The 14,153-nt window shown below is 31.9% G+C and overlaps 3 protein-coding genes across 3 annotated transcripts in view; 2 read left to right on the forward strand and 1 right to left on the reverse strand.

Moving 5' to 3' along the window:
- The window catches only part of HELRODRAFT_160995 (hypothetical protein), a gene marked incomplete at both ends in the record, with an annotated part of 3,399 nt that extends 2,782 nt beyond the window's left edge, over window positions 1-617 (forward strand). The window contains one exon of the mRNA XM_009020986.1: window positions 495-617. Coding sequence (XP_009019234.1) covers window positions 495-617 — 123 coding nt within the window. The remainder of the gene's footprint in view (window positions 1-494) is intronic.
- A 1,625-nt stretch (window positions 618-2,242) lies between these two features.
- HELRODRAFT_106331 (hypothetical protein) lies at window positions 2,243-4,240 on the forward strand (the record flags this gene model as incomplete). The annotated part of the gene is made up of 2 exons (XM_009020987.1): window positions 2,243-2,576; window positions 3,522-4,240. The coding sequence occupies 2 exons, from the start codon at window positions 2,243-2,245 to the stop codon at window positions 4,109-4,111; spliced, it is 924 nt and encodes a 307-aa protein (XP_009019235.1). The 3' UTR covers window positions 4,112-4,240.
- Window positions 4,241-5,473: 1,233 nt separating this feature from the next.
- Window positions 5,474-14,153, reverse strand: part of HELRODRAFT_188493 (hypothetical protein) — a gene marked incomplete at both ends in the record, with an annotated part of 9,114 nt that continues 434 nt past the window's right edge. Inside the window, 10 exons of the mRNA XM_009020988.1 lie at window positions 5,474-5,571; window positions 5,706-5,841; window positions 6,172-6,282; window positions 6,923-7,075; window positions 11,304-11,452; window positions 11,580-11,696; window positions 12,113-12,235; window positions 12,359-12,422; window positions 12,488-12,592; window positions 13,277-13,433. Of these exons, the coding sequence (XP_009019236.1) occupies window positions 5,474-5,571; window positions 5,706-5,841; window positions 6,172-6,282; window positions 6,923-7,075; window positions 11,304-11,452; window positions 11,580-11,696; window positions 12,113-12,235; window positions 12,359-12,422; window positions 12,488-12,592; window positions 13,277-13,433 (1,213 nt within the window). The remainder of the gene's footprint in view (window positions 5,572-5,705; window positions 5,842-6,171; window positions 6,283-6,922; window positions 7,076-11,303; window positions 11,453-11,579; window positions 11,697-12,112; window positions 12,236-12,358; window positions 12,423-12,487; window positions 12,593-13,276; window positions 13,434-14,153) is intronic.

Raw genomic sequence — 14,153 nt, forward strand, 5'->3', positions numbered from 1 at the left:
CAATAATAACCATTATAATTTACGACTAGCCAAATCAATACTCATAGAACAAAGACATCTGATAATAAATATTCAACAACGGGCAATTGGAATTTTTCCTAGCAATAAATTTAGAAACAAAGGAATCATAGATAATGAAAACACGTAAAAGTGCTATATTTATCGATTATGAAAATACATAAAAGTGTTATATTTATCGTTAATGAAAATACGTAAAAGTGTTATATTTAACGATGTTTAAGATTGTAAAACTAAATATTCACTTTAAACAAACAAGGAATCAACGAAGTAGAGTAGAGACACAGTATATACTATATATTTGAGCACCTGGGCACAACCACAACATATCAATTTGAACACCGAAGCTTGTTCGGCGTTAGTTAACTTCCAATTTAACGTTTAGATTTTTCTAACAGTTGATCGTAAATCATTTTCAAGTTTCTATAGTACAAAAACAAAATTTTTGTTTATTTTATGCATAATAAAACAAAAAGGTTTTTTCGGTATTCCTATACCTGACCATCTTCGGTGCTCAAATCGATATATTGTGCATGCAAGGCCGCAGCCAGGATTATTTTTGGGGGGCGGGCGGGCTGTCGGAATCCTTTTTTTTATAATTAAAATCAAGGAAAAGACAACAAATCCAATCAAATCAGCTTTTCTTTACAAAATAAAAAAACTCAACAAAATTTTATAAACAAAAGTAAATTGTATTTTATTAATTTTTTTTAAACAAGCGACATGTTTTTTGATTTAATAAATTAAATATTAAAATTAAATAGTCCAAAATCATGTTGCTGTCCACTTGGATAGATATATCACGATAGTAGTGCCAATGAAGTGACTCGCTCCCCGTCAGAGCTATTTTTCAAATAATTTTTAATTCTTTTCAGTGTTGAAAAACGTTTTTCAACTGTTGACGTTGATACTGGTTATAATTGTTAACAGTGTCTGAATATTTGGATTAGGCTGGAATTGCATTCTGCCAATGCCTCAATGGCTGTTTTTGGCCTATTTTTTATCCCCATTTCCATTTTTCCTGCTTATTTGTTCTTTTCATAGGAAAACTTTACTTTAGAATCTCAACGCAATCGAAATTTAAAAGCGAAAACGAGAGGACGATTAATTCATAAATAAGTTTAAAAGTGAATTGCTATTAGGACTGTTATTTATTAAAATGTTGATATTAAGGTTTTAAACGATCGTAACTTTTGACACGAATGATAAAAAATCACCCTCCAACTCTCCTTCGGAAAATGCTCCTTATTTGACCGTTAAAAGTGAGCGAAGGCCGTTATATTTATTTTAGTTATATGGGTTTTAACGTAAAATACTGATATTTCTTAATAACTGTATATACAGTTATATATATATAACATTTGTATACATACATGCATTCATGCCACTAGTGATCAAAGTAGTTGCTGCGATACCGTAACCGTAACAAATAAATATCTTTGCTCGATACCGATACTCGACAGACATGGCAGGAGCATCTACAATCGCTGATTTAGTCGCTCACTCCATCTCGTCTTTAAAGTTTACGGTTTTGAAATTTATCAAACGATATGGATAGACTCTCTTAAGTGACTTCGTCATCTTCAAAATTGTCCAGATACTGGTAAAATAATAGTTTTTTTTCTGCGAATTATTTTTTTATTATTAAAAATTAATTTAGACAATATCGTAAGTGATTATTAAATTAAATCATTAATAAATTAATTCTGTTTCTTTTGTATTAAAATTTTATACATGTATGATACATTTCCTACACTACAGGGAAGCTGTCGTTTGCAATCCTTACTGCTTAAGGCGGAATTGAACATCACAGAGATAGAGAGAGCATTTTAACGTCATTGATTCCATTTTGATTGGCATATTTCATTTAAGTTTACCGTTTAATTAACTGGACTAGCTAGATTAATAACAGGTGAACACCATATTTTGACATTAAAAAAGTTTAAAAAGCTTTACAGAATAGAATGGCAAATGCAGTAATAAATAATATTAATTTTTAATGCTATTTTTATTACTTTTAATTTCAAAGTCAATTCCGAAACTAGGTTTACATTTTGAACATTTCTTAATTTAATCAACTCAATATAAAAATTAAATTAAAAGGAAGAAAGTGAGTTGCAGTATGACAAAAAACAGTGGAATGCCATTTCAGTGGATAAATTCCAGAAATAAAAAAGTATTGAGATGCAATCAGTGCAATATAATATTCAATTTAGAAAAGGATATGATTGATCATTTTGTTCAAAACCATGAAAACAAAGTTTTTCACTATGTTTGTTCATTTTGCTTAAGAAACTTCGATTCTTCCGATAATTTGCTAGATCACTTTGAAACACAGCACATCGCATTACACTATGCCTGTTTAAAATGTCATCAGGAGTTTAAAAGCTTAACTGACCTCCTACCGCACACTCTTTTACACAAAAATAGTAAACAACCAACAAATTCTCCATTATCTCAAACCATAGCTGTTGAAAAAAGATATTTATCATGCAGTTTTTGTTCAAAACTGTTTTCATTGCCATCACTTTTGAGATCTCACACAGCTCTACATTTAGGTTTTTACAATTGCTACAAAGGTCACAAAGTGAGTGCAGAAAAAATTTGTTTGATTGACCATTTCATCAACTTTTCCTGTGACAAATGTGATGAGAACAATCTAAATTATGGATGTGCTGGAAACCACAGTGTATCGTCTACACTTAGACAAGCAATTGATTGCATTTCTAATAGTGACAGTGATGTGTACAAGTGTGGTAGAGTATGTAATGACAATGAAAATTATACATCCAACACAGCAGTTACATGTGGTGAATGTAACTCAAAATTCAAAAATATAAAATTTCTCTCTCGACATTTAAAGAATGAGCATAGCATTGGAGTTCAAATAGCTGAAGATGAAAGCGAGTCAGATGATACCATGGATGAAATAAATATTTCTATAAATAAAGGTTTCACAAGTAAATATTCCAGTAATTTTTTGTGCATCTTTTGTCTTGATCATTTTGAAAATAAAAATCTTTTAGAAAATCATGAAAAAACTCATTCAGGAGAAATTGATCCTGAAAATAAATTTAAGATGTCTTGTGATTACTGTCAAAAAATATTTTTAGGACATATTGATTACAGAAAACATGTTTTCAGTTGTCTTGAAAAACCACAAACTCCAAATGGAAAAAAATCTTCATTCATGAGTTTATTGAAACATTTTGTAGATGAAAATACAGCTGACTGTAAAGGACAAACACAGATGAAAGAAAAAGCTGAAGTAGTCAATAAAAATGAAATTGATTTAGATGAAATTGAACTGGCCAAAATCAGAGATGGTGACCTGGCAGATGTCACCCACACTGTAATCAAGCTTGAATCGCCTAATCTAGAAAAACATCACAAACAAATATCAAAAATACCTCGAAGCTTGATGAATGACAGAAATAAATGTTTTGATGAGACAAAATCTTCAAGCACAAAGAAAATGTTTGCCCTGTTAAGGGGCAAGGGAGATGCCAAAGTTTATGTCTGTCACTTTTGTGAAAAAAGTTTCAGATCAAAACAAAAATTTCTTGATCATTATTTTAACCATGACAACTCTGTTAAACCTTATGGCTGTCCAGCCTGTGACGCAAGATTAGGTTATTCGACGAGCGTGCCAAAACACATTCAAATGCATTTGAGAGATTTAGGTGCCGTAACAGTAGAAAGAAAGCCACATCTTTGTCCAAAATGTGGCAAGGAATATCGAGATCGTGCCTCTCTTAAACGACATGAAGCCATGGTTCATCTGAAAATAGGACATCTCTGTTTGCAGTGTGATCGCAAGTTTTCTAGTCCACATGCACTGAAACAGCACCAGCACCAACATACTGGTGACTTTATATATGAATGTGATCAGTGCGATAAACGATATGGGAATGCATCATCACTATACAATCATAAGAAATCACACTCACAACAGAAATTTATTTGCAATATATGCTGCAAGTCATTCAATTTGAAGCATCATCTTTTAAGACACTTAAACACTCATACAGGGTTTGGACCAAAAAGCACAAAGAAAATTAAGAAGGAATTATCTAAAGCACCAGTTGATTAATTACATGTTTTGAACTACATTTTAATGTAAACCGGCAATTTTGATAAACATTTTACGTTGTTAAGATTTGTTGGTATTGTAAGTTTCATTTTATTGCCTTAAAATTATCCAATATTTTTTATTGATTGTTTAATCTTTAAAAAAAACTAAATTTCAACCCGTTTTTTAATAATGGAAGATTTATGAAAAATGAAGTCAGACAAAGATATATAACAAATTAATAATATTAAAAACTGAAAAAGTTCACCCTTCTAAATGTTATCAAAACATAACAGCATATAGCTAATGACAAATAAATAATGTGATTAAGTAATGTGCACAAAAAGAAAGCTAGGGAATGTTATGTTACCATTAAAAATGGCTTCTAACGAAATTAAATCACAATGTGTGGAAGATACGAGAAGTGAAAACTGATCAGAGAATGCATTTCGTAAAATATACATACTTGCGATCACAACATAAATACATTTAAAAATAGGACATCAGTGTGGTGACGCTGTGCTTACAGCCATGCATTAGTCAAGTTGAGTATTATACAGATGGAGATATTTAAATTATTTTGTGAAAATTTAAGAATAAAAAAAATAATGCAACGAGATTAACAAAAGAAAAAAACCGATAATACTTGTCACTTGCTTAATAACTTTCTTGATAGTTTTATGTTAAACGTAAAAATATTTTTTAATTTTCCAGTCTTCATCTAAAATTTTCAAGATTTTTTCAAAAAAGTTCTCGTCACTGTGTACGCAATATAATTAATTATAATAAATCGAATTAACTGATTGATAGCATCGTGTAGAGAAGCTAATTAATTGACAGAAACATTAATGAACAGACACAAAACATTTTTTCGCCGTTTAACATTATTTACAGTTGACAACCTAGTTGTTCACGTGCTAAAAACTCAATGTTAACCAAACAATCTATGTTATGACGCTGACTCAAGATTATCCTATGTAAATTTAGCTTAAACAATTAACTTGAGTGATATGATATTGAAATTTAAAATTACCTTAGACATTATTATAGTTTTTAAAGTTTTGGTTTAAACTTGAACTAAGCTTCAAACTGACAAACGCACAAACACACACACACATATATATATATATATATATTATATAGCACGCATTTCATTCTTTGTTAATAATGCTATAATATTATATAAATATGTATACCTATGTATATATTATATATATATATATATAATACAATATTATATATATATATATATATATATATATATATATATATATATGTACAAGATGAATACTATCTATCAGAGATGCCGACGCCATTATTGGCTACATCATCATCATCATCATCTTCCTCTTCATCATATGCTGATTGACTGTCTGGTGTGGCCCCTTCGGATTCCGACCTCATGCGGTTTGGAAAGGTGGGAGAATTCATGGACACTATGGGTTCAGACGTCACCGATGTTACGTCATCATCGTCATTCTCTGCAACAATTTGCAGACATTTAATATCAACAAATAGAAAATAATGTAACAAATAAAGATAAGATAAAAAACAAAATAAAAAAGATTAAACATTGTAAAATTGTCAAAAATTGAAAATGTGCCAAATTTATCACCATTTTCTGATAAGTAGAAACCACTGAAAAAGTCGTTAGAATGTGAAACCATTGCGGTTGGATCGATATCAGGTTCCTCAATTCGAGATATCAATTCAGCCAAGTCAGTAAAGTTGGCCTCAGCCGGTATGCTGTTCTTTATTGATTAGTGTGATTAACTAATCAGTTAAAATTAATTTGTTTGAAATTAAAATTTCTTATTTTCTAAACAATTCGTCGTCACTATTACTATCATTGCGCTATACTACTCAACATCCGCAAGCATGCCTCTTCTCTTCATCAGCATATTATTATAATTGCTTACGTTTATGAAAAACATTACAAAGGCACGTTTCAAAATTACCAAATTGCGGATACTTTAAAAAAAATCTCTTGCTTGCAAATATTTTTTCCCTTAGCTTTTACACAAAATGAAACAAACCAACCATTTCAAAAAAGTCAAATTTCCACTGAAATTAATAGAAACCTTATCCAAGAGTGGCTTGTAAACTTCATTCCTTTCAAGAAATATCTTTCCAATTCTACCCGTCTTTTCCCATTCACTGAACAGCAGCTTGGCATGTGCATATCCAACGTCCTGATCAAAAATAATTATGTATAGGTCGCAATAATTGAAACAAATTTCGATTAAAGATAATAGTTATGGAATATTTCAGTAAGGCACATGCATCGACCTATTAATTAATGAATCACGAGAAACCTTTACGGAAATCAACAACGAATGCAATGCAACCAACAGCAATAGAGGTTAAATCGGAGATCCACACTTGTACTGGCTTTTAACAACATACAACAGTCATAGTCTACGTTTTTGTCAACCATAATGTTTTTTGGTTAAGTTTGGTTAGAGCACACCATCTAACACACAGAGTGCATCTCGATCTTGTCGAGGTACACAACTTTTTTTGTAAATTTGTTTGCACAAAAACATAAAAAACACACACAAAAAATGATGCGCAAAAGTTATCTGAATTGGTCCCATAAAATCATAAAGAAAATTACTTAAGTAAATAATGTAATTAAATATATAAAATCAACATTTTTGGAGAATCAGCTATCCTAAATTACAGTGACTGATAAAATAAATGACTGATCGAAATCTTTATCTGCAAAAAAATAAAAATTGTTAAAAACTGAAAACCTTAATTTGAAAAACCACAAAAAAACAAAAAAAAATTACATTATGATTATGCAACTTTATTAAATATATAGCATACCAATATTTCTTCAAAACTTCCGAACTGAAGCGTCCTGTATTTATCAATTGGAGGCCTGATGTACTCGCAGTAACCACTCGACTTTACCTGCTCCATTTGACGATTGCAAGACACGTATGCCAGTCGCGATTGAATCTCTGCCATGTTAGGCACCTAAAAATGTTTTGAAATAGTACAGATTCTGTGCATCTAAATCTGTCAAATCTTTTTTTTGCAACAATCCATTTAAATGAAACAAGTATAATAATAAAGATTCCGTTTTTGCTTCGTGAAGCTGAAACCGTTCAAATTAGTTTGCCGTACTTCTCGTCCAACGCTGATAAAAAACAGGGATTTAAAGAATTAATTGACGCCTCGAAGTTCATTGACGACAGTGGTTTTAGCAATAAATTTCCTGTACTTGTGACTAACGATTTTGACAGTTTGGTGAAATGTGAGCAACTGCGAATGGCTGCGCCTGTATCTGAAGATTTGGAACCAGTGGCGGATTTGAAACCAATTGCGATTTGAAACCAATCGTGGATTCGCTAAACAAAAATAGCAGCATATTGAACGAAATAAAAGTAAATGTTAAGCAACTTGTTGACAAATCAGTTAAAGGTGATTTGTCAGGTGTTTTACAAAAACCAGCAGGCCAGACAGCTAAAATTAATGTTAATGAAGTTAAAGTTTCATCGCACCGTCCACGAAATTTTGAAGCGCTTGAACAAAAAACTTTTATTCTAAAAAAAAATATTGAAAACAATGATGAGATACAGTGCTAATGACAGTTTTTAACTAGTTAAAAAAAATAACGTTCAAAACGTGTTTTATCTTCTGCAATTAAAACATTCGCAAAATCTAAAATCATTGTGGGTTTGAGATCATTAAATGACTCTAAGATATCGGCTAGTAAATTCTTTGTCCGAAAAAGAATTTTTCACATCAGCAATGTGACTAAATGTGTAGCGGCTGATGTACTCGATCATATTAAATTAATTCTAGTTAAGGTTATCTCATGTTTTCCTGCCTTCAAGATGATGTCAGACCTGATGCAGCCGTCTACACCCTTCCGACTATGCGCTGACGCTAAGTATTTAAGTCTCGTCACTCATGAAAGATCGTTGATCGTGAAAGGATATGAGAATTAGGGGATGGCCATTCAACAACAGCAACAATCGACGCGGTGTGGAGCCAGCAATCGTTTTAAATAACTAACGAAATTGATCTGATCCACTGATTAGATCTTACCTAATCACTGATTAGATCTTAACCCTAACCCTTACCTGAGCTGCAGACAGCAGTTTGTGAAGCTGGGAAACCATACTTCCTCTACCTGCTCGATTGACACTGAGTCCCTCAGGATTCCGTCCTCGGTCCAATCTTGTTCACTACTTATGTGTCTCCTGTCAGCGACATTTTTAGTAAAAATGGATTATTTTCTCATCACTACGACGATAACACTCATCTGCATACATCTGTCACTTCTGTCGATCTTGAAAGCAGCATTCGAGCCTTAAGCAATTGTACTAGCGAGGATTGTCGGTGGTATGCTAATAATTTTCTTCTTCTCAACCCCAATAAATCTGAAATTATGGTCATTAGGACACATCAACAACTGTCGAGGTTTCAGCTCGAGGAAATGGACATAGCAGGGTCCACATTGCCTATCTCAGATTCGATCAAGTTGCTTAGGGTCACTTTTGACAGACATCTAAATTTTGATAAACACATAACAGAAATCGTCAGATCTTGCAACTATCACCTCTGCGCAATAAGACATATTAGACATATGATTACATGTGATGTTGCTGCTGCCCTTTGCAGATGTTTGATCCTTTCTAGATTAGACCACTGCAACTCCATATTGTATGGGGCCTCACGTGCATCTGTCAGAAAACTACAGACTATCCAAAATAAAACTGCTAGACTTATATTTAATAAACCTCCTCGTTTTAGTTCTTCCATTCTCTTTCCAATGCTTCATTGGCTTCCAATTTTCGCTCGAATCATCTTCAAAATTGTAGTCCTTACCTTCAAAACCCTTTTATTAAAATCCCCAACATATCTATACGACCTCATATCTAGACATGAACATACTAGATCACTCCGCAGCGGCTCGGCAGGTTTCTTAAACATTCCCGTTGCCGGATCCCGCATGGCTGCTCGGTATGGCTGGAATGCGTTACCTCCTGATTTAAGACAATGTTCCTCGTTGAGTCTTTTCAAAAAGGGATTAAAGACTCATCTTTTTAACACGGGCTCCTGGCGCCTCTGAAGCAGCTGTGCGAATGGGCGCTTCATAAATGTTTATAATAATATTATTATTAATTTAAATACTTTTGAATCTTGAACTTTTAATTTATTTTGCTTGGTTTCCACGTACTTTTTTTTTATGAACTTTTATTTTGTGATGGTGCCGGTAAGAAAACCGAGGTTTTATAACGGGCGCTATATAAATGTTCAGAATATATATATATATATATATATATATATATATATATATATATATATATATATATATATATATATATTTACAATATTTTATAAATTGTACCGAATGTTTGGCATTAACATGTTTGTAGTTCGTTTTTTCAATTTTTCACACTAAAGTTTTTTGGAGAACGTTTAGTTTATTAAAATTCAAAATAAACTTATTTTCCGAATTCATGCTGCAAATAAGGCCATATTTAGATTCCGAATGAATCATCATCAGTGCTTTCTGCTGTTTATATAGGAAAATATTGACTTTGTCAAAATGGAGATTGGCTTTGTCAAAGTGAACTTAGATGGAAATTAGGTGTCAGGTTTCTTTATTGGCTGGTCGTCTTCTTTGGTCTCCTTTTCTTCATCGATAGCATCACATTCTTCTTTGTCACTATTTACAATGCTAGTTTTTATTACTTCTTTGTTTTCGTTGTTGGTTAAGCGCCGGGTTGGAAGTGAGGTTGTCATTTTTTGTTGTATATTTATTTTTGGTTTATTGATGTCAATTAGGACTGCTTCTGCAATTTTAAGATGCGTGTAGTTGCTGTTCTGGTATATAACAGAATAACATTCGGTAGAATTTATAGAATATTGTAAAAATTATGGTCTATTACCAACATATATATATATATATATATATATATATATATATATATATATATATGAATTGTTCATGAAGTAGAAATTACAAAATATATCTTGTTCTGATGTGGCTTGTTTTCTTTTGCATATAATAATGGGCTTACTGAGGTTAACTTTTTTTTTCTCATTTTTCGCTTTTTAATTCTTTTTTTTATAAATAATAATTTTTAATTACCGGAGATAGAAGAAGCTGTGTTTTTTGCAATGAAAAATGCCTAGTGTTGCACAATAATAACCACACGTTGTGGTATTATCAGGTTAAAGTAAATTTCTTTTGAAGCATTTAAATTGTTGCAGCCTATTTAATAAATTTTATGAATTAGGAGCCTTGATTTCCAGTTGTAACCATTGTTTTTCTATTACATGTATAACAGAGACTTGAGATAATAACTAAAAACTAATTATATTTTTTAACAAACAGCACACACAAAATTTGTTATCCATAATGGAATACATCACATCTTTGAGTGATTATGTAATCAAATTGGGGGATTTTAGCATTCATGTTGAAAGAGCGGAGGATGTACATCATATTATTTAAATGATTTGTTGGATGCGTTCTCGATGCGCAATGTCATAGGTGAACCAACCCATATTTTTGGAGGCACCCTTTACTTAATTGTTTCTGGATATAATACTAGAATCGATGATATTATAATTCATCCTAGTGGTGAAGGTGGGATTAAGATCAGATAATCAAAATTAACCTGTAAACTATGTAACAATGTTAAAAAAAGGATCGCAAAATTTTGAGATTTCGGGCGCGAAGATATCTACCGTATGCTTTGCGAGATCCGAAATAATCGTTTCCCAGTTCAAAAAGCGACTTTAGACATAAATTTTTTTCAATAACTGCCTAGTGATAACCATATCACCAAAATTATTGAGAGCGCCTGTGAGATCATTTTAATGGGCGCTATATAAGTTATCTGATAATAATAATAATAACCACATGCGCTTAGCTTAGAATTAACAGTTTTTTAGTTTAAGATCGAAAATAGCCTCGTGAGACATGGTGCATTAACAAACTGAGCTAACTCGTTCATCACGAATATTTTGACAATAAATATACCGCGTAAATTCAAGCAAATGAAGTATGCGTACAAATAGCAAAGCAAGCTAGAATATAATTGAACGTATAACTCCAACATTTCCAAGTAAAACATAAACGAAGTTCTGCCCACAAGTATGATTACTACAACATATCAGTATTAACACAAAAGCATGTTTATTTGTGTACATCACCAGCTTTTAAGTGAATAGTTAATAAAACCTTTACTGGTACGGCCCATGGATTAAACCGTTTCCACAGCAACCACCATCCACTCAGTTCATCACCGTAATTTGTGAGGTTAGTGTCATCTTGACTGCCCACGTCAATTGCAAATATGGTCTGTGCTCCCATGACCTTCATCATGTCGGCTAGTAAATAATTTTCATTTACTTTATTTTATTTAGTACGTTTAGGTATGCACCTGCTGTTGCTTTACGCACGCAAACTCACGTACACACAGTAGACGTAGTTGTATTAATATAATTAAGAAGGTACCGGGCAAATTGTTAACATATCCACCATCGAGCAGCAGATGACCATCAATTGGGTCACACATGGGAGGCAGGTACCCAGAGAGGGACATGCTAGCTCTGACGTAGCGCCATAAACTTCCTGCCATGATGATAACGAAGACGATGACAAGATACAATGATGATCATTACGAAAATAATAACAATATGATAACGAAGAAAATAAAAGTTATGACAAAAACTAAAAATGTAGATATAACATTTATCGTTTAAATATGGTTGAACTGAATACCCATAGTTGAAAATAAAATAATTTGACGTAGTTACAATATAAAAATCATAAAACGTGATAGAAAGTAAAAAAGAGAAAAAAAAATTAGCATTCGTCACAATGTCAGCGACGACAAGCAGCCACAGATCAGCATACAGCATGTATCATTAATAGATAACATTACAACAAGTCTAACAATAACAAAACTTTATCATCCACATTTACTGAACTTCGAGACAACAACATCGAGACGAAAACCTCGAGAACAAGAGCAACCGACTACTGACCGTGCGTATGAACCCTCATCTTAGAAGCCGTTATATCTGTACTTATGCAAAAATAAGGTATCCATAAATCTTCAATCTGTGTATCTTGGAAGACTGATTCAACGTCCTGGTTTAAGAAGGAACCTTTATGAAAATAATTTGACTTTTGAGTACAGCTGTTGTATCTCAAAGTACAAAATAAAATAATAATAACATCGTTATAAAAGTTGTTACTGATAATAAAATAACAATATTAAAATAACGAACCTGTGAACATAGCAGTGACAGGGTATGTAAGATCAAATATCTTCTTTCCCAGTGAGTTCATACCCTTTCGTACAAAACAATTAGCAAATTATTCAACTAAAAACTTATCTATCTGCATATGTATCTTACAAATATGAATAAACCTATATACATGTTAGGAATGCAATTGTTTTGAATCCTGTAATCCGAGCTTTCGAATTCGTCAAATCCAACGCTGTAGAGGATCAGTAAAAACTGAATATTTACAACTATAAACAAAAAAGTAACACTTAATAAACTTTTTTGAAGCACGTGTTAACTTTTTTCAACACGTGTTTGTAACCAGAGCCAAAAACACATCTCAATTTTTTAATAAGGCCATAATTTTCAACCATAAAGCGCCAAATTTGTGATTCTACTCGGTGTTCTAAGTTAGGATGGAGCATGGTAATAAATACCCGATTCGGATCCTTTCGAACCCATCACTTAAATTCGTATCCGGATTCCACGAATCCTGATTTATTGAATCCGTCGCATTCCTAACAAATATATCTCTTACAAATATGAATAAACTTTAACTAAAAGAGATGTGTAAAAATGTATAAAGCAGAAAGTAACATCAGCATGATTATAAACAATATAATCTATTATATTGTTTATAATTATTATTTTTTCATTACCTCATATATTTATTTTGTACTTCCATTTTGTTATTACCATTTAAAATACCACTTATATTTATTTTACAGTTTCATTTTCTCTACATGTCTTCACCAATATTTTCTCCATAATATTTCATTTTACACCCACTAAATGCATCTTATCCGTTCTATGATCATAATTTATTTTCATACCTTTCATACCTTGTATGTTGTTACCTTTTCTGCGTCTGACAGAGTTTGATTAACAGAATGCAAAAAATATCATATATTGGTGAACCTTGATAAATTCTCTGGCTCTTTGGGTAAATGGTGTGAATTCCGTTTCCTGGGCCCAGAGTGCCCCTAACAAAGAACCAATGCTCGTCCCTCCAATCATATCAATGGGGATGCCCGCTTCTGTTAAGGCTTTTACAACGCCCACATGAGAACAACCTCTGTTTTTTGCGTTTCAAAAAACATAATCATTTTTAACATATTGTTTGCATGAGGCGGCTATGAAAATTTAAAATGATAGTAGTTACAATGTATGTATGTATGTATATATGTAATATATATTTAAATATGTGTGTATGTATATATATATATATATATATCGGTCATTCTCCGTCAACTTGAACGATTTAAAAAAAAGTCCACGCCCGACCATCTCCGATTTTTTTAAAATTTGAACAGTAAGTACCTCAATGTATTTCATCGACAAAATAAAATTTTTATAAAAAAATTTCAATTATTTTTCAAGTTATGAAGATTTTTGTGACAGCATCCTCAAATTTTTGAGCGATTTTTTTCAAAACTTGTACCTACGTAGAACGCTATATCTCTTGAACTAGCCAACATATCTTGATGAAATTTTTTGTGCATATCAGTGAAACAATGTAATAACAAAAAAAATAAATGTTATTGTCTCGAATCAAAGGATATTTTGAACAAAAAATCTAGAAAAAAATGAATTTTTTGAAAATTTCACCGATTTCAAAACAGCGTAGCTCAAAATCTATCGCAAAATAAATAAATATTTTTTGTTATTTTAGAAGTACCTTATAGTCACAAATAAATCACAAAATTTCGTTAAAATCTGTATTGAATTTTTTGAGCTATCGGAGCTCAAAATGTCAAAAAAATGAAAAACTTCTTTTGTTTGGCGCCATTTTTAA

Source organism: Helobdella robusta (genome assembly GCF_000326865.2).
Source record: "Helobdella robusta unplaced genomic scaffold HELROscaffold_3, whole genome shotgun sequence".
Classification (NCBI taxonomy): domain Eukaryota; kingdom Metazoa; phylum Annelida; class Clitellata; order Rhynchobdellida; family Glossiphoniidae; genus Helobdella; species Helobdella robusta.